The following is a 25,290-nucleotide window of genomic DNA, read 5'->3' on the forward strand; positions in this document are numbered from 1 at the left end:
ACAAAGCTGTGGATAATAATTCACATATTTGAGAACCTACACAAGATCACCTCTTAAATGCACTAAGCTCTGCCATTAATAAAATGGAACCACTACAATTTTAATATCATATTGTACCAATACTACTAAAATCTTACCACATTCATGAGGGAGAGATGTTACTTTCATCCTATTACAGTTGGGTGAAGTGAGATGCAGAGGTGCATGATTTGACCCAGGATATAAATCATATCCGTGTCAGTCACAGACCACAATAGTTCACAGCTTTCAGGTGAGTTTTCAGTGCACTAGATCTTACTGCCTTTCACCAGTGCACCTGATTCAGCACAAATGAATCCAATACTACTTTAAAGGAAAAGTCTTAATGGCAAACAGCAAACCAAATGGGCAATTAATATTCTCGGATGGATTAAAGGAAAAATCTACATGCACATATTCAAACTATTAAAAAAAAAATCTAAACCAACTGGTAAATGTTTATAGATGTTCAAACTGCTAACAACATGCAAGAGGCTCATCTTTCAAATATCGTAGGTCAATAAAAAGGAATATGCGAATTTCCAAATGTTCCTTGCTTGGATGATCCATCACTATGATAACTAATACATACTTAAACTCCTCAATGTACTCCCTGAAATTAAAACAACCAGATACCAAAGAAAGAGCTTAAATAACCATTATCAATGGATTTCAGATAAAAATCAAGAAATAATTTCAGAAAGATCACCCAACACAATCAAATGAAACAGCTTTGGAAATGGGTCAGGGAAGTGTGAGCTGGCAACCAATTACATTTTGTATGCAGAGGCAGTTCAGCAACAAAAAGTCTCCCCAGATTAAAAGCTTGACAAAGTTGGTCCAAGCTATGCTTCTCACTAATTGATATGGAAAAGGCCTTTGATAAATAACTTTCTATTTACCAATAGTGTTCACAATAGAGTGGATGTTTGCTCAGAGACATGGTTTGGGTAGAGGCTGCACATTTTCCCTCCTTGTTTTGGGAAATCGGGAGGGGGCTATTAGTGGTCCCCACTGCCTCCCAACCCATGCATCGCACACAAGCAGGGAAGGACACACTCCCCTCCTCAACCCATAACATGTCCCCAAATGACATCACTGGAGGCAGGATTGCTGGGCATCCTTGTGCCAAGTACAGGCTAACAGGAGCTCACAGTGCCTGTACCATTGTGTTGCCTGTGCAACCAGCACAGCTCATGGCACAACTAGGGCACTCCTGATGTAGGATATTTTGACATATGTGTTGAGTTAGGCAAGCTGACTACCTCTGTATTAAAGCTTAAGGGAGAAAACAGAAAAAGCCTGGAATGCCTACATAGGTGCCATGGTTTAATGCCAGCCAGCAGCCCAGTCCCACACAGCCACTTGCTTACTCCCTCCCCAGTGGGATGGGGGAGAGATTCGGCAAAGTAAAAGTGAGAAAAATAGTGGGTTCAAAAAGACAGTTTAATAGATAAAACAAAAGCCACACAAGAAAAAAGTAAAACAAGGAATTCATTTGCTATTTCCCACTGGCAGCAGGTGTTCAGCCATCTCCAGGAAAGCAGTGTTCCATCACACTTAACAGTGACTTGGGAAGACAAACACCATCCCTCTGAACATCCCCCCATTCCTTCTTCTTCTCCTAGCTTTATATGCTGAGCATGATGTCATATGGTTTGGAATATCCCTCAGGTCATTCAGGGTCAGATGTCCCAGCTGTGTCCCCTCCCAGCTTCTGGTGTACCCCCAGCTTGCTCGCTGGTGGGGTGGTGTGAGTGGAATAAAAAACCTTGACTCTGTGTAAGCACTGCTCAGCAGTAAAAAAAACATCTTTGAATCATCAACACTGTTTTCAGCACAAATCCAAGACATAGCCCCATATCAGCTACTACGAAGAAAATTAACTCTATCCCAGCCAAAACCAGCACAATAGGTTTAGTCACCAGAATTTTAAAGGCATTTCAGGTGCTAAACATAGCTAGGAACTTCACTGAGGCTTCTGCAACACTGAAACACTAAATTCTTGTTTATTTCAAGAGACACTAGAAACCATGCCTTTCTTTGTTGTTTGATTTTATCTCATTTTCAACCTATCTTTGTCATTATCAAACTGAGTACCTTTCAAATTCTGGCCTTAAAAGTGCTTAAGGCACTTTTTTGTTGTTGTTTGTTTGAAATAGGACTTGGAGGTCCAAGTAATTTAAATGATCTTGTAAGTGTTACTCTGCTCTCAGTAAAGTAAGAGGAGAGTCCTAGAAGACTACAGTATGGAAAAGGAACTCACAATATGGGAAACAAAGGAACACCATAGAGGAATTAACGTGTCGTCTGCATGACAACACTTTACAGTTTTCATGTGTGGAAGTGTGGAAACACTTCCATCTTCCTTTATAAATGGTGTTGTTATGTTAACTTCAGTATGATTCAGAGGTTCCAAAGTAAATTAGGGCACCTCAATGCTACTGACATGCTCCTCTCACTGTACAGTCCAGGTCCTTCAGAAAAATATCAAGCATTACCCAATTCACCACAAAAACATGCAACTTAGGAGCACTGGAAGAGCAGTCTGACTAATTTGTTCAAGGGAGGGCATTTCAAAACAAGGCAATCAAAACATGGGTCAAGGTTAGCACTGAATTCGCACACATGAAATTTGAGAGGAAAAATGCTCTCTGGGCGTCTCTTCCTGTTAATCTTGTTTTGGTGCTGGCCGGCCCAGCTGCCTCGTGTGCTCTACTCTCTCCTGGGCGGAACCCTGCAGTTCTTTGATTTCCTTTCATATTTGCAGCTATGTCATTTCTGGCTGACCCTTCCCAAACCTCAGATGTTTTCCTCTTGGAGCTGCAGGAGCATTATGTATGCTTATCAAGAGACCAGCCTGGAGCTGGGATAGCCTTAGGATTTTCAGGGCACTTAGCAAATCTTTGACAGTTCTGAGAGGTTGGGGAAACCAGGAGGAAAGATGGGAGCCGTTTCCCTGATAACTTTAGCCTTTATTTTGCTTTCCCCCAACATGCACCCAGAAATATAACACCACATATTTTTCTGGCTGTAGAGCCATTACTGGATAATAGGACAGCTGCTTACAGACATCAGTTACTGGAAATCGTGTACAAAATTGTCCTGTCTCCACTTCCTGCTCCTCTCTCCTCCTCCACACAGTCTCTTCTAAAAAGAGCACAAATTACTATCATTAAAGATGAAGCCTGTGGGTTGTTAAATTTTGGCTGCTTTAGAAATCAGACAGACCAAGTCAGCTCAGTCCAACTTAAACTACAGAATCACAAGAGATGGCCAGACCACCATGGACTTTCACAGAGAGGAGCCCAAGCCACACATCTGTGCTACAGTTTGAAACCTCAGTGTTTCATTTTGGGCTGCTCAGATATAGACTACATGATTTAGCCTCTTATCCCACACAAAATTTGACTCCTATACGGGTATTGTATTGGTGGGTTTATGGGAGCTATCTGGATACTTTTTGGTTACTGAGCAAGAAACCACTGTTAATTAGTATTCCCACAGGATGTTTCTTATCATTCCTGATTCCCAGCACATCAGAAGTACCATCTTAGCAGCTACTCCTTAAGCACTGCAGCAACTCACTCTGCTTGTGCCTGTGCATGACTGGTCAACAGTACCACACAAAAATCTCAACTGGAAACACTATGCACACCAGAAGACAGCTCACGCACAGACCCTATAAATGCCACCCATAAAAGCCTAGAGCACAACTCGTTTAATAAAAATGAATGCCCTTTGTTAATGTTACTAAAGCTTACTCATTTAAACACAGCATCATACATATTGCACTCAGAAGCCTATCAATACAATGCAAACCCACCAATTTTAGGTGGTAGCTTCTTTGAAGGGGCTGGAGCAACATAAATTAGTCCTAAATGTCTTGGACTTTCCGAGGATAAATATTTCCATGAACAAATGAAGAAAACAGACTCCCAAGGCCACTCATAAATTCTGGCACAGAAAGGCATGTGCTTCCATTGAGTACATTTCAGAACAGTATTTCCTGAGGCATTTCTGAATGGTATTGACTTACATGCAAAAGTTTATGTCTGGAGCCATGCAAAAGGACTGGACAACAAAGGTGAAAGAACAATGCATCAAGAAACAAACGTAGACCTTTTTTCTTCAAGTTAATTAAAAGAAACAAGGTCTCATTCCCTTTGTTTGACATCAGTAGGATACCATCCACTGCTCAGGAGTTAATCCTGATTTACTGCAGCAAATCAGAGTGATACACGCTCAGCATATGAGCCATTCTAAGTTGCACTCAGACAGAAGCTTCAGCACAATGCTCCCCACATCTGCAACAAACTCAGATCAAATTTTAGTAATCACCTACCTCTTTTCAATCCATTATGTTGACCATTAAGATAATCATATGAATTTGTAAGTCTGAGATGGGGAAGCCATGTGAGCCTCCATGGTTGTGTTTCTATGGAAACAATTCCCCTAGCATCTTCAGTCCACATTCGGTATTCTTGTCTCACTGTTCATCTCATTCACACACTCAAAATCCCTGTTTTCCAAACACTGGTTTCAGGAGGGCTATATTTTCTTCCTTTTTCTATTCATCCATTGAGCTGGATATCACAGGGACGATGAGGTGTCTGGCAGGTCCCTGTGTGCCAGTCCTGACCCACAGAAATCAGGATGAAGGCAACAGGGCAGCACAGCCTCCACAGACCCTTTTAGCACTTTTGCTTTTCTGGTGCAACTGGAAAGACTGAAAATTAGTCCTTAATTATGTTTTAGAGGTTTGGCCACTTTCATCCCACAGTGAAGATCATACAGGAATGACAATGGAAACTGCTACCTATAGCAACTTCTATCCAGAAGCGACTGCACTCCCACCTCCTTTCTCTGCTCTGTGGCAGCTTCACCCATCTCCTAAAAGTAATCACGTATGGGAAAGATGGCAGCTTATGAATCCACGCGCAGCCAAGCCACACCACACTTCAGCCCTGGGACAGAACAACTCCTTACTCAGCTGGAACAAGGAGCATGCAAGGGAGCTAGAAATTAATTTCTCAGTTAATATTTGGCTCTAATGATTCAATTAACACTCCATCCTTATGAAGAGTACCACATCCCAAGCAACTGGGCCTCCATCACTTCCCTTCTGAGAGTACTTTGCAGTACAATGGGCTTCACACTTAGTTCTCCTAAGTCAGCCCGTTTGTAATTGCTCCGTCTCACTGGAATTCAATCCCCATGGACCACCAGGAACAATTCATTCCTTGTGTCTGCTAGAGTGCCTACCATCTCAATCAACTCAGCAAGGACAGAACTAAGGGTTTTTTAAGGCTGAAAACATCAGCTGCTATACCCTACTCCAACTAGCTACACTCACTAACTGGAATATTTATAGACTGCTCCTCTTTGCAAATGTTGCACAGGAGGAGACTTGTCACATACATCCAGTAGCGGATTGTACCTGCAGCTTCTCAGTACATCTCAGGGCAACATCCCTCCATTTTCTGGGTCTATGTCAGACTTCTCTCCACTGGCTTAAAAGCTCTCTGTATTTCTGCAAGAGCATGTGAAGAAAAAAGTAATAAAAGTGTCCTTTCCATCCATCCTTTTGCCAATATTCAGCTGAAGCATTAAACAAAATTATTAACCTTCTGGTACCAGCTCTGCTTATTAGCACTCTTGCCCCAGAACCGGCATCAGCAAAGGCAGGGGTGCTACAGAGGGAAGATGGCCAAATCTCTTCTGCATTCAACCACTCTGTATTCTGAATATACCAAGAATTAACTTGCAGGAGTTTAAACACCAGTTGCCTCCCTAAACTACTGGTTCCACTCCTGCATTGCCAGTTTTAAAAAAGCACAAGGGCCACGTTTTTAGACAGTGTAATTTGGCACAAATCCCTTAGCTCCATTGTTTTCACTGGAACTATGGTAAGTTACAGGTCAGGATATAGCTCTAAAAAGATTTTGCTTTAAAACAAACACATAAACAAGAACAGGTTTAGACAAGACTGGGGATTTTGAAGCTGCACTTCTGTCTCCAGAAAATTCCAATGGCTTGCAGTAGTCTTTGCTCCACGAAGCCACTAATTTGTAACGCCTTTAATCTTTCCATGTAAGTCTGTTCCTCTACTCCCGTAATCACTTTTGTTGCTCTTCTCTGAATTCTGTCCAATTTACCACACAGTACAGACTACATTACATCTGAAAGGCCAGAAGTATGGTGTACAGAAGCTCATTTTCAAATTCTATGACCTCAGTTCTTGGGAGGATTTCAGAGACCAGACACCATGCTATAAATGAAGAATGTGTGCCCATATAGCTAGGTAATTTAAATGCATTTTCTGTGAATAAATCTACTCAGTACTTTCTTGATCTGCACAATCCTCTGCCATAGGGGCGTAACGTAAAAATACTTCAAAGGCTCTAACAAATTCCCTCAAGATGTGATCTTCACCATTTCAAAAGCTGAAAGACATAGACAAGGTATAAAGCCATCATGATATATTTTCAAGGTAACACTCTTCTGCAACTCCTGTTCACCCATTTCTTGAAAGTGAAATTGCCACTTCTCTCTCTATATATATCCTTTTAACTTATTGACTTTCTTACGAGCAATGCAAAGATGAAGTGAATTTGACTTTTGGTTAGGGTTTACTATACCCTCATTATCTTTAAATGAAGCACAGCAATGCTTCCTTCCTTCAAATACCTCCTAGACAGTTCCAAATGGAAATCCTCTAGCCACAGACCCTCACCACTTCCCTTGCCTCTTGCAGCACCAAGAAAGTCTAGATTTGGATTCAAGTTTCAGCCCTGATCTTTCTCCCCTTGTTGGGCTGAAACAAGACCCTGCATAGCAACAATCTTGTGAAAGATTATTTTTCTGTTACACCTCAGTCCCATCTCTGATATTAATTATACAGTTTGAGCTTTAAGCCAAAAGGTATTTTGGAACCGGTGCTCTTGGCTGAAACCAAGATTCCTCATATCCTCCAAATAGTTTCATAACAAATTCTCCTAGACTGTGGCATATTTAATGAGAATGCAGATGATCAATTGCAGCCTGCCTTGCACGGTTAACTCAATCAACAAACTGCTAATGACTCCAGCATGTTACAGCTTTTTTGGCTAATGAGAACCGTATTGACCAGATTTTTCTCTTTCTCCCAGGATCAAACGCCAATATGGAATGAGTTCTGCTACAACTGTAACATTAGCCTGCAAGGAAAACGCTGACCAGCAATAGCATGGCACAGCCTGCATGTCATTAGGGAGAGAAAGATCTCCCAGGCCTGTAGGACAGCCTTTCCTAACGCTTCCAAGTGTCTTGTCTGGTGAAACCAAAGCCCTGAGAAACAGAGCTGCAGCGCGAGCATGGAGCTTCCACCTTGGTGCATAGCATTGAGTCAGAAAAGCCTTTTGTCCCTGGCATGCTGGCGGCACTGCAGCTGTCCCGCCTCTCCTCCTCTTCCTCCCCACTGCGTTCTGCTGCCATTGTGCAGCAGAATAATCTGTAGCAGGTGATTAGTAAATACACTCTGCTTCCTCTTTCTTTCGCTTTTGTGCTGCCTGCTGCTCCACTTTACCATCACCTCCATTTCTTCTTCCGTCCTTCAAATAGAAGTCAATTGACCATTTTCTGTATGGAAATCTAACACCTGACCATGCTTTTAAGTGAAGAGCAGTATTTATGGTGGAGTCTGAGGACTGAGCTGGGAAACAGTTTGTTGGGTGTTATCCTGCCTGTTATCAACCAGTGTTAAACAAAGATTTGCTTCCATGGAAAGAATTCCCGTGACTTCAGTCATCTTTGGACTAGGCCTTTATTTCCTTACAAAATAACCTCTAGTTTCTGGTATGGTTTGATTTCTAAAATGACAAATTTCTAAAATAGACTTTCTTTTCTGTACCCTGGGGAAAACACTGCAGCCTGACCAATTTCTCTCCATGAAGAGAGCCTGGTTCCAATTTTGTCTACACCATCACTTTGCTGGGTGTTAAGTCACTTTATTTTCCCAGTCCTTCACTTCCCTCTGTCAAACAGGAATAACACAGAATGCTTTGTCCTTGAGGAAGTAAAACTGCTACAGAAAAAAAACCCAAGTATTATTTTGCTTTTGATCAGCTTCATACTGCACCACCTGAGAGCCACACCCTGCCATCCCTAGCTGCAGCCAAACCAAAGAAAAAGTATAACTACAATGGGTAAAAAAGGAGCAAGAGAAGGAGTAATTAGGACTTGTGAATCAACTGGAAAGCATCAATTCTCCAAAGCTTCTTTTCAGACTAAGCTAGTTTGTTAGTATCATTTTGAACAAAAATAATAGAGAATGCACACAGTTCATCAATAAGGATTGTGCTCCTTCCTCTTTAAGAGGTGCTTCTATGCAACTCTCTCCACTTTAAAAGGCTTAAATATTAAATATCATTCAGCCGAGTCATCATGGGGGTCCACACTTGACTTCATTCCTCTCTTAACAATGTCCTCAGGCCAGCTGCCAGGAATTCAGACACTTAATAACTTCCCTGGGCTGAGAACTCTTCACCTCGGGCATGCTCTTCTCTTATCTACAGTGGGAAATGTTCCCGTTCATTTCATGGTCTGCTCTGACCACAGCACTCCTTGCTCCACTGACTATCTCCTGCATTGTTCTTCAGGTTCAAACTTCCCAGCCTCACCTGCAGGTCCACCACACCCTACCCTTTTTCTGTTAGCTTCCAGCTCCCTCTTAATTTAGCCTTAGCTTTCACCCTACAACATTAAAACCCTTTGTCCCTTATTCCTAACTTGACTTCCCTGTCTTCTGTGCCACCATCCCCTCCCTTGCAAAGGCTGAGCCACAGAGCTCTATGACTCTGCTGTGGTGACCAGTTCTGTCAAAGGATCTCTTGCTCAGCCTTGCGTTTTTAATGCTGAAGGGCCTGGTTTCAAAGCCACGTTTCCAACAGCATGCCCATATTCATTCAGCTTTGGAAGAGCAGTTCCAGTAACTTGTGAGCAGAAACTGGAGCTCCATGTTCACAAGCAGGTTACTCTTCCCTGCTCTTCCCTTAGAGCATGCTGGGAGGTCCTGCAAACACTGATCATTATTTCTCTCCTCCAAACACTTCACACACCTTTCCATCCTCCTTTTTTCTCCAAAGGACACAAGCTAGCTAGCTAGAAACCAGGCTAGCCACCAGAAATGTGCTTTCACTGTTTTAATCTCCTTCCTCCCCTTGCCCCGTACAAAAGAAATTCCAAAGAAAAATTCAGAATTGGGTCCAAGTCTGTGTGATTTAAGCCCATTCTTAGTCCACTGGTAGCAGATAGGAGACATTCCCTACCAGCATGGTTTAAGAAATGTCCAAGTCACTCTAGGCTTTAATCTCCTGGGCATCAAAAATCCAGTTCTTGAAATACATGACTGGAAACTTCTGGATTTGGCTGCAGTCTAAACTAAATTAGTTACGGTAAATATAACTTTGCCACTGCTCTTGGTTTTCTTTTGTAAATGGAACAGGGCATTAGCACAGCCACTTTTTCTACTACAGGACTCCTTACTCAGACTGCTTTTAAGTTCACTAAGTTCCAGCTTCAGGAAGAAAATGGTAGCATTTGATTTATTGGTACAGGGGAAGAAGAATGAAGTAAAAAATAAATCTAGTAGCAGCGGTGCTACTCAAGCTCACTGCAAGCCAGTCCCGAGGAGTACCCAGATTCCAGTCCAAGATTAGCATATCTATCTGATACACAGGGCAAGTCCTTCCCTTGCTCTGTGTCTCAGTTTCCCTGCTCATAATCAGATCATGCTAACTGTGAAGCTGAATTCCATTATATTTGACAGAGATATAAAAATATACAATCATGTACTCACAAGCAAATCCATGGAGACAGTGTTATCAAGCAACATCTATATAAAGTATATCTCTAGGATACACACAAAAGAACCAAAGTGAAGGCATTAGAATAATCCTGCAGTTATGACACTGTCTTAGCCCTTGAGGTATTTTGTCCTGTTAGTGGCTCTGCCACAGTCTCCCTGTGTGAGTCTGGGCAAAACATCAAATCTTTCTCCATCTGTACAACAGAAAAGCAGTCCATCCTGTCTTGTTTTCTTTTTCCTCTCAGGGCTACTGGCATTACAAGCTCTTATAGCCAGAAAGTGACTCCTGGATATGTTGGCAAAACTGATCTGACAGAGCCCCAGATTCAGCTGCTGCACTACCAATAAAAATAACGGGTCACCAATGTGTGCAATACTGGATAGATCCAGGCTCGGTGGCAGAAAAGAAGGAAACTGCTTACCTAGAATGGATTATTTGTGACTTCTGAAGCAAATATGAGAAAATTTTAATGAATTTTCAGGCCCCTCCACCCCCCCCCCCCCCTTTTTTTTTTTGCCTTCAAACAATGCAGAGCAATGACTAGAAGGTTCTCTGGACAAATCAATGAAACTAACACCCAACAAATGACCTTTCCTCAGTGTCTTATAAGTACCTGTCAACTTCATGAGTGCCACCACAATTGAATGGAGAGATTTAAAGCCAGACTATTCATTAGAGAGCAAACTATTATTCTAGAGACTTAAATGACTTGGCTAGTGGCCAGCCTTCCTTACTGTTAGGTACCACTAGTAAAATGGAAAGTGGCTGCTATTTGGTTTGCACAAAAGCATAAAAGAGAAAAAAGTCTTTCAAGAGGAACAAGAACCAGGCTGTTCAACTGATGATGGTCTGACATCCTCACAAGATGGCATGAAGGGTAAACAGATATACAGCATAATCAGGGAACAAGCAGAAGTCTGTAAACACCAGAGATAGCCTCTATTTCATGGCATCACTAACAATCAACCAACTAAGTATGCTATAATGAATGCATTAATAAAACAAAGAGGCTAGGAGGGTGTCTCAATAACTACAATTTTCTTTTATGCAGTAGATACTACTGACTTGCCATATGAGGTTCTGAATTAAAAGCCAAATTATTATCTTCTCTGATATAGCTCACATTTGCATTAAATGCTAATATTTCAAAGTAGGAGTTACAAACCTCACCATTAATCATCTGTTTTGTATGAAGTGATATGTCACCTTTATCTCCCTAGAGCCCTTTCCTCAGGACAACCTTACTTCTCAAGTTCCCTTTCTAAAACCGCTCTTTATGATGACTAGGACGAAAGTAAAGGGGACTAACATGAGCTCTGTTATACAACATTGCACGTGTCTGTACAGTAGTACAGCCAGGAACAGCAACTCAGCTAGCAGCAAGCAAGCCAGCCTCTGAACAAGAAGAGCACAGCTGTACTGGTTCTTCATTATTCCCAAGTAATGCCGTTAGTATACCCACACTATATTGAAAGGGAGCTGTTATTATTCTGTTAGTACACAAGAAACAACCTACAGGAGCGTAAGAATTGAAAGTCTACTATGCAGAATGGACAGAAAAATTGGGGCAGCAAGAGTAAGAAGCCTCACACCTCACCTTTTTCCAGTTCCATGCTTTGCCCCTTCCTCATGTTTAGAGCAGCTAGAAAGCCTTGAGATGGTGACACTGAATGTTGCTTACCATGATGAGAAACCCTAAGTTTGTTCTGGGTTACTCTAATCTGCTAATACAACAGAATCTTACAGGTTTACTTTCTTTAGCCTCACTGTGAAGCAATTAAACACAGCAATTAAAACTCTCTGCAAGTCACTTTTCTATCAAAAAGTATCAAGCTACTTGGACAGACATTTGTCTTCTAGTGCTTCTAGTGCACAACAGTGGGACATAATTTTCTTTTTGATTAAAGCTGTCTTTAATACTTGCTAACAGCCCTCGGTGAAATATTTTAACACAAACACAGTCTCCATAACTTCTGACAAATAGCTGTCTAAGATTTACCCTGCTATGGCTCAAGAAGTCGAAAGACCGTCATACTGGGCAAGAAGATGAAAAGTTCTCTCAGAAAGAGAACACTTATACAAGCTAATCTCTCTATTACACTGGTGCTTGTGATGATGGTCAACTTGATCAGGTCCTGTGACTAATGTAGAGAAACAGTATGCAAAATCCTCAGCCAGTTGGATGACTCTGAAACTCCATGTCTTCTAGAAAGTTCTCCTGGGTGAAAGAAGCTCCTTTTGCAGATTGCAAGGTTTGAAAGTTGAAGGAGATCCCATCACTTCATCACTATACCTCTCCAAAGACCTTATCCAGATCCTCAGTATGATCGCTACACAAATCTGCTAAAATATGTCTAAGACGTTCTTGCTATTACACATACAAGTAGCTCAATGTGCATTAAAACACAAATACAGAGAGTTGCCTACCTTTCCATACCCCTTTTCTTTGCCAGTGACACACAAACTGCTGTAAGGCAGCTAGATTTTTCTGCTGCCCTTCTTCTTTCCCCCACACTGCAAGATTTTGCAGATCACAAAGCAAAGAGCACTTTCCATGCTCTGTTCCTAATGTCTTTGAGATGCGTGTGCTTCAAGTCCTGCCCTCCACATTTAAAGTGGCTGACTTTCCTGCATTTGGGTTGTATCACCTCAGGATAGGTATTTTTCAGTTCAGTTAGCTGGGCACGAGGCACTTAGGTTTAAGGTCTCTGACAGATGCCATCTTCCCATTTGTTTTCCAAGAGGTGTCTACTACACTCCTGCCACTCTTATTTACTCATCAGTCCATTTGAAAACTTACTATTCTCCAGCACTTTAGTGGAAGCTCATGGTCACTTGTGGCTTTCAAAATGGAAGGGTGCATTTCAGATGACACACAGTAAAACAGCCTTACCATGTGTAAAAATAAGATTACACCATAAAGCCCATGGTTCCAAGTAGTCCAGTTTTGCCACAGATAAGGCAGTTGGAGGAGGCTTGGGATGCAAATTGAGCACTTTTTCTTCAAAAACTACCTAGCTGCTGAAGGTACAAAAGACAGAGTTTTAGGATAAGCTGTACAGTGCAATTTGTTTTCCATCAAACTGTGCTTATGATGACTTAGCTGAGTGGACCCAGAATCTGTTACAGTAAAACAGGTCAAAGTGGATATGGAAAATTATATTTCCATTCTTAAAAGGCAGAAAAACCATTTTTCATCTTTTCTGACTGGATACAGTTGAAGAAGATTACAGCTGGTATGATTACTTTCAGCAGCCTCCTGTTTGACCTATAATTCTGTAAAGGTGCAACTAACCCTTCATATATTGACTGTCAAGGATTTTCCCCTACATGCTTTTTGTCCTTTTCAGCCTATTTTATATGGAAAATTTGTCATATTATAGTTCTTCATATGAAGATTCCTTGGCTTATTTCATGATCAGACAGAACAAATTAAACTAGAGTATAACCACAGTTATAAAACTATGTCTGGTCATCTTACCTGCCCAAAAGAGTGCACCTTTGAAACAGAAAAGGTAAGGAAAGGACAAAAAAGGAAAGATCATGTCTCTTCCTTGTGTCCAAACAGCTGAGAGAGCACTTCAGTGGCCTGTTTGTGGAAAGATGTCAAACAGCAGTAACTCTGAAGGACTGCAACACACATTCCCCACTTCCAAAAATGAAACCATACTGTAGACACACAAATGGGGAGGCAGCAAATCCATCTGCCTGATCTGTCCTCCAACAGAAGACAGCACTGCTTTTTGAGCTACCACAACATGTCACACAACAGTACCACATTATAGAGCTGTTGCCTTTGCACATGGACTTTGAAACTGAGGGAAACATTTGTGCAGAAGCCCAACCTAGTGTGAATGTGTTGACAAAGCTCAGAGGAAACAGCTATCCCGCACAGAGACTTTCTGCTCACTCTGCAACAAAGAGGGAGGGGAAAAAAATGCAGAGTCTGAAAGCTGTTTCCCAATACTGCTGCTTTGTGTAACTAGTAGCTTTCAGAGAAGTATCTGTAAGCACAGAAAGGTAAATTAACTCTCTCATGTCTGTAATAGAAGTAAGAATATATGAAGTCCAACATTGTCCTGGCACACCACACCCAGACGCAGCCTGTGCTTTGGGGAGTCCCTAAAGTAGGGATCGCTAAGCTTGGGGAGGACACACAAACCCCACTTCTACAGTCTTCCCTGAAGCACGTGTTGCTCACTGCTGCCAGCGACAAGGCACAAGGCAAGAACCCAGTGTAACAGTCCTTACCTTCTTGCTGCTAACACCCCTGCAATGTGGAGCAGCTGCACATCACATCCTGATGTGCCACAAATAGCAAAACTGGATAGTCGTACTTAAAGTGAAGGGAAGCTCTCCAAGCATCTGAGCTGTGCCAGGTCCTTGCTTTCTCCATCACCAGGGAAAAATCCCTCACTTTCCTCAAAAGGCCGTTGTTCACATGCATGTTCACATGTTCACAACCTCAGCTTGGCCAGCTCACCAGAGACCAGAGCTGACGGGAGCTCAAGACCACATGGTAGACACAGGGATTGCCTTGTGATTTTTGGTGGCTTGCTGTTGATGACAGACATCTCAGCATATGATGAAAAAGTGAGGTTAATGCAGCTGAGCACTGAATAGGACCTGTGCAACTCCTTACTTGCCACTTTAACTTTCTGTTTACTTTTTAATTTAATGTATTCTTTTGATCTCTCTTTCTCTCCTTTCTTTCATCTCCCTCAGTTTGCTGACACAGGAGAAGCATGACAAGCACAGACAAGCTAACCTACTTTTTTCTTTTTCTATTCTACATGTTAACGCTCCCTCTCTTCTACCTAGCATATGAAAGCATATTGCAGGTATCATTATAATGATACTTCCAATCCCCCTGTGAAGTAATTCCCCCCAGTGACAGGTGAAGAAACTGAGACACACGGTGCTCTTAAATTACTTGCTCCTCAAGCTTACAGAGGAAGCTAGCAACACAAATGGAAACAAAACCCAACAGACTTCTGTTTTTCTTGGTCCCAATCTGTATAAAATTACTATACCTCCACCAATTGCAGGTCTCTCAAATACATCTGTTTCTAAATACATTAGTAATAGCAAAACTTTAGACATCAAATACACAGAGTTACACATTTCTGTGACCTAATTGCAGCCAAGGAACACTGATTGCCATGCCCTGTGTGCCTTCAGTCTGCACTGCTGCCCGTTAGGCCTGGTGCTAGGGGTCCATGCTGTCTTTGATGCTCAAGGTATGTGTTAATGGGAAGGGGCTACAGCTTACCTGCTTTCTGTGGCCCAAAGCCTGTACAGTGCATGGAACAGAGTTTGTTTACACGTTAAGCCACATAAAGTGCTCCATTTTTTTACTTTTAGCCTGAGCTTTCCAACACTCTGGACTTGGTTCCCTGTGCCTGCTCACATTTGGGAGTTTCAGCTGGACTTGGACAGGTTCAAACTCACACCTAACTGGATTTCATCGTAACCATGGATATCGCTCAGCCAAGGTGTTTTTCCTCTATGTACGGAATAATTCAGTGCTACGCCATGAGCTCAATTTTACAGAGATTAGATTTCCAGTTATGATACTGACTAAAATTCAATATCCATCACTCCCTCCAGAGTACTGAATAATCTTCAGCATTTACAAACCTGAACTTTCAAAAGCAAGTACAGCTTTAAAATTAGTCTAAAATTACTTGAATTCAGATATTGACAACTTTGGGATTAATATTCTCAAAGATGTTCTCTGCAACAAATCGAGCCTTTTTATTTTATGAAAGCTGAAATTACCACATTATCCTGGAGCTCAGTCTTAAAGGGAAAAAATCCAACTACTACAGTAAGTGATTGATAAAATAAAAAGTGGACTTTGGACAAAGCATAGAACATCTGCACCAGAGCACACAAAAAAATTAAACCATATTATTTTTTGAGGTAAGTTAATGGAGCACCATTTAAATCCCTACATAGACTTTCTACTTCACAATCAAAGTGGCTTTATAGGTTTCTCTAACTTTACTTTGGAAGCGAATCAAGTTTAAAAGTAAAAGAAATCACTTTCACCAGGAACAAGAGTGACCACAAAGGGGTTCAGTGCTGTTAAACTAATGCATTTTATGTATGCATCATTAGTTTAATACGAATTAACTTCTGACTATTCCAGTGTAGATAAGCCCACATTTCTTTACATCTAAATGCATAATAATACTCCCTTTGTCTTGTCGGTTTAAACAGTGAATTGCTCTCTGGAGCAATTATACTGAATGCACAAGACATACTACACTTAGGCCAGGATTTCTTGGGATTCAGATGCATACATCTCCTGCACGTAAGCAGTAAGGAGCTTCTTTGGACTACTCTTGTGAGTCAAGTTACTCACACACATACCTGCAGCATCGGATACAAAGGAAAACCTCAAGCCACCTAGCACCACAAGCAGCACGTTCTCACATATGCACTACTTACACCCAAAAGTTTCATCTACAGTGTCTCACTCCAGAACACCAGGGTGAATCTATGCATGTGTTTTTCAGTTCTAATCTTTAATTATCTTGAACACAGCAATATTCACACCACTCTAGAAAGAAATCAATGCTCCCTGTGCTCTGAACTATAAATGCATCTATTCCATAATCAGCTTAACAGAACAGACATATGGGATTGTACATCTGGGAAGCATATGAGAGGCCTTCTCATATATAAAATTATTTTGCAAAGCATCTTTCTCAGACCCAGCTTTATGTATTTTTCCTTCATTTCCACACTGGAAAATTTGATTGATGTTTTTGGTTTATAAGATACTAAAAAATAACCACCTAGTTGCATGACTGGAATGCTTTTCACTCCTAAAGTCTCCCACTACAGCTTATACATCTTATCTGCAGTATTTCTTTGACATACTAGTACTCTCTGTTTCTGCCATTAGCCCTGTGACTCATTTCTCCTATCATTGACATCAGGCTATCTCTGGGGACAAACTGGGCACACAAGTACCTTTCTAGGCTAGACAGTAAAGGATGAAAAATCACAGGACTTCTAGAAGACAAGGACGCAGACATGAAGTGAACAGAAAATGGATTCAGACGTTTTCAGTTCTGATGGCTCTGAGGGGTTTCTAAAACCAAAGGAGGAGAATTCCTACTGCAGGGCAGCTCCTCAGGAAGGCACTGCCACTGCCAGTGACTCAGAAGACAGCAAGCACATTCCTGCACAAAACACAGAGCCGCAAGCAGAGCTGCAGCGCTGCCTGGTGCTAGACTCCAAAATGATGGTGGCCCATCACAGGCTCATAGCAAACCAAAATTCCAGTCATCTTCTCACCTAAGATCTGATTTTCCTTTCATTCCTTCATTGGCAACAAAACAATGTAGAACAGCACCCTGGGCAATCCTTCAACTGCAAACTGTCAGTAACACCATTTCACTTTTGCCACCTCCTGCCTGCCATGTCTTTAGGGTCATGGACTCTTACTCAGTACGTACAGCACTTAACACAATGAGGGGTTAAAACTAATTTGAGGGTATTAGGCATTCTAATTATCAAATTGTAGTTTTTTAATTTCCAAATCTGCCCAGCTGGTGCCATCTGACATGGCAGGGTGAAAATAATGATGCTAAGGTAAAATTGAGCCTCAAATGAAGCCAGACTTGTCCACAGCAGAAACCTTCATCCTGTCCCATGACACCCTCTGCAGTAAGAACTGAAGACCTCTGCCAAAACATGAGTTTCATGGAGGGACAGGCACACACAAGTAACCAAGATGTGCACATTGATTTGTACCTGAAGCACAAAAGCATTTTGATGGTGGCGACACAAGAGTGGAAGAAATGTTGAAATCTGAAGGTTTCCCTCCAAGCTGTAAACTACTCAATATTTTACTATTCAGTTAAAAATGCAGCCCTCGTGGAAAAACTGGGGAAATCACATTTTGGGCAACTCTTCTCCAGTCATCTGCTACCAAAAAAAAGAGGTGGGTTCTAGCGAGAATTAGTCTCTGAATCTCTTACTAGTGAGAGATAAACCAAACCCCAAGGTGTTGTGCTAAATCGCAAGGGTGGCTGCTACCATGTTTCAGTTAAGCATTTGCATTTCTCCTCCTCTCTTTCAGGTTTTCCTTCGAGACCCAAGAAATCATTTACATGAGCACAGGGTCTTTTCTGTGCTGGATCTGCCTTTCTTTTCTTCCTCCCTCTGTTTTGGGAGAGTGGCAATACTATGAAAAGACTGGGTCTTGTTTTATTTTATTGCTATTAGGAGCCAAGGAAAAACAGTGAGACCTATAAATGCAAGGATGCCAAGATACAAGGAGACTACATGCTTGACTGCCCAGCTCTGGCTGCTTTGTTTTATGAGTAATACCCAATATGCTGTCAGAGTCATATATATGTTTGCCATAACACAGGAAGTGGAGGTACAAAAAGATAACACTTTATACCAATGGACCATTTCATTTCCCATGCCAGCGCATCCCTTTTCCCCTTGCAGAAACCATACACCTTCTTTTTATTCACATTTCTCCTCTGAATTGATACCTCCTGTTCCACTTTTCCTCTCTACAGCAGTAGGTGCTACAGAAATGTTTCCAACTGATTCACTGCAGAAAACGTTGCGGGGAAGAAAACCAAATGTTTATGGCTGTGCAATATGGAGCCACTTGGAACTCAAATCACATGGCAAATAACAAGATTTAACTATAAATTTTGAATTCAGGCCAGAGCAGTTGAAGTTTCACTAAATTCAGTAATCCCAGGATAATTTAGTGCTTTCTGTGGCAGCGGCTCCCAGCAAATCACCTGGAAATCTCATATACTTCAACTCCACAGCACTCTGCATTCCTCTGAAGATTGACCTTCCCAGCTGGCCTCATGCCCTGACCCAGAGCAGTAACCCTGGGCCAGGTACTCCTGGGTCAACTGTTCTGAAGCATGAGCCCTAAATTTCCAGGGAAGGCAGTAACTTTGCTTTATGTGCAGCTCGTGTTTTGACAGAACTCCTTAAAGAGCTGCCTCTCCTCTGCTGGAGAACTCCATGAACTCCAAACTGAACAGCAAACTTCAGTCTGAATTGCAGAGTCCAACCAGTCAGTCCAGGAAATCATTCAGTATCATCATCATCTTGGAGATTCAGTGTTCACTACTGTGTGCCTCCAGTTTCAGAGGACTGCGTGGCTACTGATCAAAAACCCAAGTAAGCTGAGAGGAGGGGGTCCATAGAACACTATCCCAGTGCTTGCATGCAGCCCAGGAAAATGCTACCAGTCCAACCAAGTTTTCCAACAAAGTTCACCACAACCCACTGCAGCACACAATGCTCGGCCCTTCCAGGGGGAAACTTGGAAGCAACATGTTTGCCCTAGAGCAATCCTATGCTTTTGATGAACTCATGAGGCAGGAGGGAAAGACTTCAGCTACACCAGCAGGTCATGACAGCAAAACCCACTTGTTTCAATAGAATAATGAAAAGGGCCAGGTGCTTAAGCTCAGTACTTGCAGAGTTTAAGCGTCAGTGCTTACACATCATTTAAGCTTCACACATTATTGTTGTTTATAAAAACTGAAAAGAAAAGAATATGTAATACAATGTAAAATAAAATAAAATTTTAAAATCCGTAACAATCCCCACCACTATGGTCCAAAATGAGTTTCAGCACAAAACCAAAGCCTTTGTCTGTCCACATTCCACAAAGCAATTTTCAATAGATTAAAGCAACAGCATTCAGATCCAAGACACTTCTAGGCCATCAAGGTGAGACTTTTCATTCAGGCTTATAAACTAGGATGTCACTGTAAATGGCTTAGAAGCCTAGCAACATTTTAATATACATGCCAGTATGCGTGACCAAAGGGATTACCCTAGAATGGCTCACCTGATTAGTTATACAAATGCCTTTTTTTTCTTTACTTTTAATCCAAGACCATGCAGAATGGCAAATGGGAGAATGGAGCGGAGTACGACTGGAATGTCTGAAGGCTACAGACTTGGGATTTATATTCCATGTTGAATTCATTGTTCTCTCTCCTATCCCTGCTGCCCTCTAAAATATGCTGCAGCCATGACAGAAATAAATTAGCCTGAGGTACAGGTCACACCTTCAAGGGCAGTAAGCATTCTGGGTAAAATCAATAGAGAAGATCGGAGTCTCTAACAGCTGAAGCAGAAAGAATGACGCATTGATAGCTTTACATATACTCAAACAAAGGCACTTTGGAGAAACCCTTGTCCCTGCTGCCCTGTAAACACAAAGCTCATTTTTTCAAGCACCTGAAGCCGAACAGCAACAGAGGCAATTCAGAAAGGCACCCATTTCTTGGGAGAATTTGCATATCGATGCAGAAAATTCTGTTTGTTTGCATCTCTGCTCAGGAAGGACATCCAGATATTGAATTTGCACCCAGGTTGAAACTCCCACAGACTGGACAGAGACAGGAATCTGCACTGAACTTCAGCTTAAATTTTGTAGCACTCTCTAGCCTCTCAAATAGCAGAAACTGAAGCCTCAAACAAAAAAAAATCCCGTGAACTTTGGTGAACACACAAACGAATCCAGGAGGCACCAACAGACACTAATACTATGGGTTGCACTCAGTATTTCCACTTGTGATTTTAAAGCAATGGATAATATATTCAAAATCATTTACATCTACTGAGAACCTTAAACTCAGGCTTCAGTATTTATGAATCACACTTCCTCTGAAATGAGGTGATATAAGTTTTATAAGGATATGGGATATATGAAGATTCATGCAGAAGTCTGGTGGTTTTTACTAACACCTCTATGGTGACTTAAGTATTAACTCTCAGGGTGAGGCACATAACCAGCTCAGACACTTCACAGATCCCATGGGGTTCCTACCTGCGTTTTCAGGTTCCTAAAAGCTTTAGAGCCTGATTTAAGCTTCCACAATACTTCAAAAAATAGGATTTAGACTCCTCAGTCCCACAGGAGTTTTTGAAATTGCTACCCTGGAGGTTTTTCAATAGACAAAGCTAAAAGCGTTTCTCCTCTTCTGTCCCTCTCAGACTTCTCCAGAGACAAAGGTGGCCCAAATGCAGCAGGATCTAAATTCAAATGAACCCTGATTTTGTGCAAAGCCAGCAAGAGAATGTCAAATATGTAACTTTCCCCTAGCCTCCTTATTTGATCTTTTTTCTTTTATGCCCCCACAACATTAACATGTGTATTGTTCTTTGATTGTTAGACCCACACTTCTACCTATGGTGAAGTATAGTGCAGTTTTGAACTATATTTGTACTTACATTTGTGGCTTCTGTGAACAATACTGTAAATAAAATTGTTTTCATTTCCACTGCTACCTGTAAAAATAAAAGGAGGAATTCACCATTAACACCAGTGCTGCACTAAAGGATTGTCTTTTGCTTACAGTCACTGCCCTATGCAGACACATAGCAACGATGTGGCCATACCTGCAGCATCCCAGCATCTCTCTGCCTTCTAGGAACAGTAAAATCAATACCTTGAGGAAAAGTGTCCTCAGAAGTCATCCATGTTTTGCTGCTTCTGCTCTGAAGGCCTTTGCATCTTTTATGGCTTCTTGAACCCACCAGTACACACAAAGAAATTGCTTCACTTTGGTCAGTGGAGAGGAGGAGGCACTAGTTAAGCTCCTCATCAGAGCAGATCCCTGGCTCTTCAGCTGGCCCTACAGTAGTCCTGGGCACTGATGCTCTATGTGTGGCTGTGATGAGCTCAGGAACAGACCTCAGCAAGAGGTAACTGAGGGGACAGGTTCACATGTGGTCCCTTTAGAGTGGTGGAGCTGTGAAAACACCACTGATGAAAAGGTGTTAATTGTAGATGCGCAGCCTCCACTAAAAATTATAGGTGAGGGAATCAGTTTTACCATGAACTTATAAAGATGCTTTTAGTCAGACCATAGGCTTCCTGCTCCTACACGGCTCATTCCCTGCAGCTACTTTCACATGCTACTCTTGGGGACAGAGAATGTGGGGAAAGAAAGGCACATTCAAGGTCGAATGACCAAGATCTGCCTCAAAATAAACATCAGACAGAACAGCCTACAATGGACTTGCCCTGCTGTTCTTTGGTTCTTCAAGGACAAAAGCACAGGGCAATAATCCACATTACTGCCTGCAATACTCTAAAATACTGCCTGAGGGACCATTATCGGCTTTTGCCTTGCATTTGTGTGTTAGGCACGAAAAAGTACAGTTGCGCATTCTGGCACGTAGTGCAAACTCTGTGCCTCCTCAAAAGACATGCAATGTCATCTAGTACAGCTTTCTCTAAAATAAATCATCCCCTATTTGCTTTATACTTCACTGTGCTTAGCTATAGGGAAAGTCCTGCCCAGTTTTGGAGAACATTCCAATAACCACAAGAGTACATTATCTGAACAGATCACATTTAGCATCTGTAGGTCAAGAATGACCCATTAGAGATACACCCATTTGGGGTCTGGTTTTCTACAGCAGTGCCAGATACCAGCTGGCTTGCTTTCCTGAGTGACTTAGGCAGCGTGTTTCAGGTGGGCCTTGACATCCTGATACTCAAAATGCTCTGAGCAATCACCATCTTCAAAAAAGGCCTTAGCAGGATGTCTCTATGTAAGCACTGAAACAAGGAAACTGCCACAATTAACTGCTCCAGAAACCAAAGATCATTGTGCTTCTGCTCTGCACATCCCAGGACAGGAACAGACTCACAGAAAAGGTAATTACTGCTCAAGGCAATGTGACATATCCCATTCCTGCACCTCCTGCTTTCTCCATTCAAATTTCACCTCTGCCTGTTGATTATGGCTGGTTTCAGAAGATATGCCTCCATTTCAAAGAGCAAGATCATACATGGAACTCAGAGAGGAGATGTGCATTGCTAAGTTTTCCCCCATTTAAATTGTTCAAAAAGCCAGGATTCAACATGCAAATGAAAGACAGACTGAAAACTATGCTACACACATTTGCAACAGCTTGCTCCACTCTGGAGGTAAATGAAGCCTTAGAAAGACCTGGGCCTTTCCAGGAACTATGAATTCCCCTCCCTTGTTTTCAAAACAACCGAGGATTTAAATTCAACCAATGAACAATAGTAGACTTGCCTTGGGAATACCTGGGAAGATGAAGGATGAAAATAAAGATGGGCAAGAGGCTAAATGCTTTATTGGCCAAAATCTGGCTAATTCTCATTTAATGGACTGTACATCACAGGTAGAGTGGTTAAGATCTGAGCTCCATGGCCTAAGAATTGTTTTCCACTTATAATTTTTGTAAACCTAAAGATTGCAAAATCTCAGCCCTGGGAGGGGAAATGAAATAATCCAAAAACATTTCCTGTGCCTAATTATATTTTGCATGTGAGGTGGATTCATACAAAACTGCTGGATTTGGATACCTGAAAATGAAAAATGGCATGGGAGAGGCCATGTTGATTGTGTCTGGACAAGAACGTTTTGCCTTTCCACTGTCACTAAAAGGATCTAATCTAAATCTGTGGACCTGAGGTCCAAAAGTTTGCATTCAAAACTCAAATCAGGATGTGCAGTTTTGCAGGTTGGGCTTATCACTCCTCCGAAAGTACAAGGCGTTTTTCTTCTATAAATATGCAAAGTACCTTACAAAAGACCCTCCCAGTCACTCTCCCCATTTCACAGCAAAGGAAATGGAGGTATCGCATGCAAAGAGGGGAGAGAGGAAGCTGTGGCCACACCGATTCTGTGTCCATCTGCAGCACAACACTGACTGCCTCCATAATCCCCTGCAGTAAGAAGAGGAAAAATGCAAAGAAATTTTCCCAGCCTTCTCTCATCAAAAACTTCCGTGGATCTCTGGGGGTAAATGTAAGGAAAGATCAGAGAGCTTCACATTTGGTCATTTGCAGATTCTTTCTGCTCGGCCTAGCTGTTCCTTGTCCCTCCATATACACGCGGCAGGTAATCCCAGTGGGAATCAACCAAGAGACCTACTGTAACCCAGTCACTTCTACTTTTGCTCTACTCACACCGTTTGCAAAGGAAAGATGCTGACTTTTTTCCTGTAAAGTTTTCAGCTGAGAGGGGTGAGCAGCAGCATAACCTACTGTAGTCTGCAAAGATATTATGCACTTCTAATCCTGTATCTAGGAGTATGGCATCATGACTAAACTGCTACTCTTTTTCTTAATAAATCCTTTGCATGGGAAATCTGCTTCTAGTTTAAAGTAACCAAATAATAAATATATATATTTTAAACACAAGGACTTTACATCTGCATGTACAGGTATTTCTTCAATTATCTCAAGTTTATAAAATTCATATAATTCAAATATTAAAGGCTGAATATAGTCATCACACTTAGAAAATTAAATTATAACTTTTTATAAGCAATATAACCATCCTGAAGAACATCAGAAGACAACATTCAACACTAGAAACTGCAAAATGTTTCTGACCTACTTCAAACAATCATTAACTATAGTTCCTAATTATTTGAGCCCATTTCACTTCTTAGTCAGTGGTCATTTTATTTCTTGACCATTTGGCCTATGTTCAGAAAAAAATCTGCATTAGGCAGCAGAAAGTCTCAAAACAAATTATTGTCCTTCCCCTTTCTAAGGTTGGGAATATTTCAAAACCTCAAGAGACAGGGTTCTAAATATGCCTTTAAAACCAAAAAGTAAAGAGCACTTAATTTTAAAAGCGCAATAGCCTATTACATTAAAAGATGTTGTTATCAAGTAAAATTGCTTTCTCTCACCCCTCTATTAACAGTTTTGCGACTCATTTTCCAGAAAGAACTGCAAACGTATTAAAAGGCAAAACATCTATGCTCAGGCTGGAAATGATCACATGAACAAGCCACAAGATGTGCTTGATAATATACAGAGCTTATTATTCACAAGAACGAGTCTCATTTTCAGCTCTAAGGGAGAGGGCGGGGAGAGAAGGGGGAACAGTCTTTTAAAACACACATACTGGAAGCAAAGGGCTGCATTTATAGGAGCCACTAAAAAGCAGAAAGAAAAGTAAAAGTAAAGAAAACAAACCTCTATGTTACCAGCAACTTGGGTTTTCATAAACTAAGCTCAGCTCCCACAAATCTCGTAAAGTTTTCACTTGAAACAAGTTTACCTTATCAGAGAGGCTGAACAATCAGAAAGCCGCTAAACTTTTCTGAAAGTTCAGCTCTGCTAAAGATGGGAAGGGATACAGGAGAGCAGAAAACAAAAGCATTAGTTAAAAGTCAAAAGCTGCTCAAAAAGTTAGTTTCTCTGCACCCCTCTTACTGACCTAAGAAGTCTTCGTATCACAGGTAGCAAAGTTTGTCTTCCTTCTCCACTGCAAGATTCACACTTGCATGCAGGCACATTGCATTACTGAGAGTGCATTGATCCTCAAAAGAATATTGTTTCCAATCTTCCAGTGACTAAGGAGGGAAGGAAAAATGCAGTCCAGCCAGGTACTGTTTCTTTGTGAAAAGT

At 41.5% G+C, this 25,290-nt stretch overlaps 1 protein-coding gene across 1 annotated transcript in view; it reads right to left on the bottom strand.

Annotated features, from left to right (window-relative positions):
* Positions 1 to 25,290, bottom strand: part of LOC308054125 (hydrocephalus-inducing protein homolog) — a 107,190-nt gene that overhangs the window by 16,132 nt on the left and 65,768 nt on the right. Inside the window, exon 8 of the mRNA XM_080366410.1 lies at positions 21,114 to 21,170. Coding sequence (XP_080222536.1) covers positions 21,114 to 21,170 — 57 coding nt within the window. The remainder of the gene's footprint in view (positions 1 to 21,113; positions 21,171 to 25,290) is intronic.

Source organism: Falco punctatus (genome assembly GCF_963210335.1).
Source record: "Falco punctatus genome assembly, chromosome: 16".
NCBI classification, from domain to species: Eukaryota; Metazoa; Chordata; class Aves; order Falconiformes; family Falconidae; genus Falco; species Falco punctatus.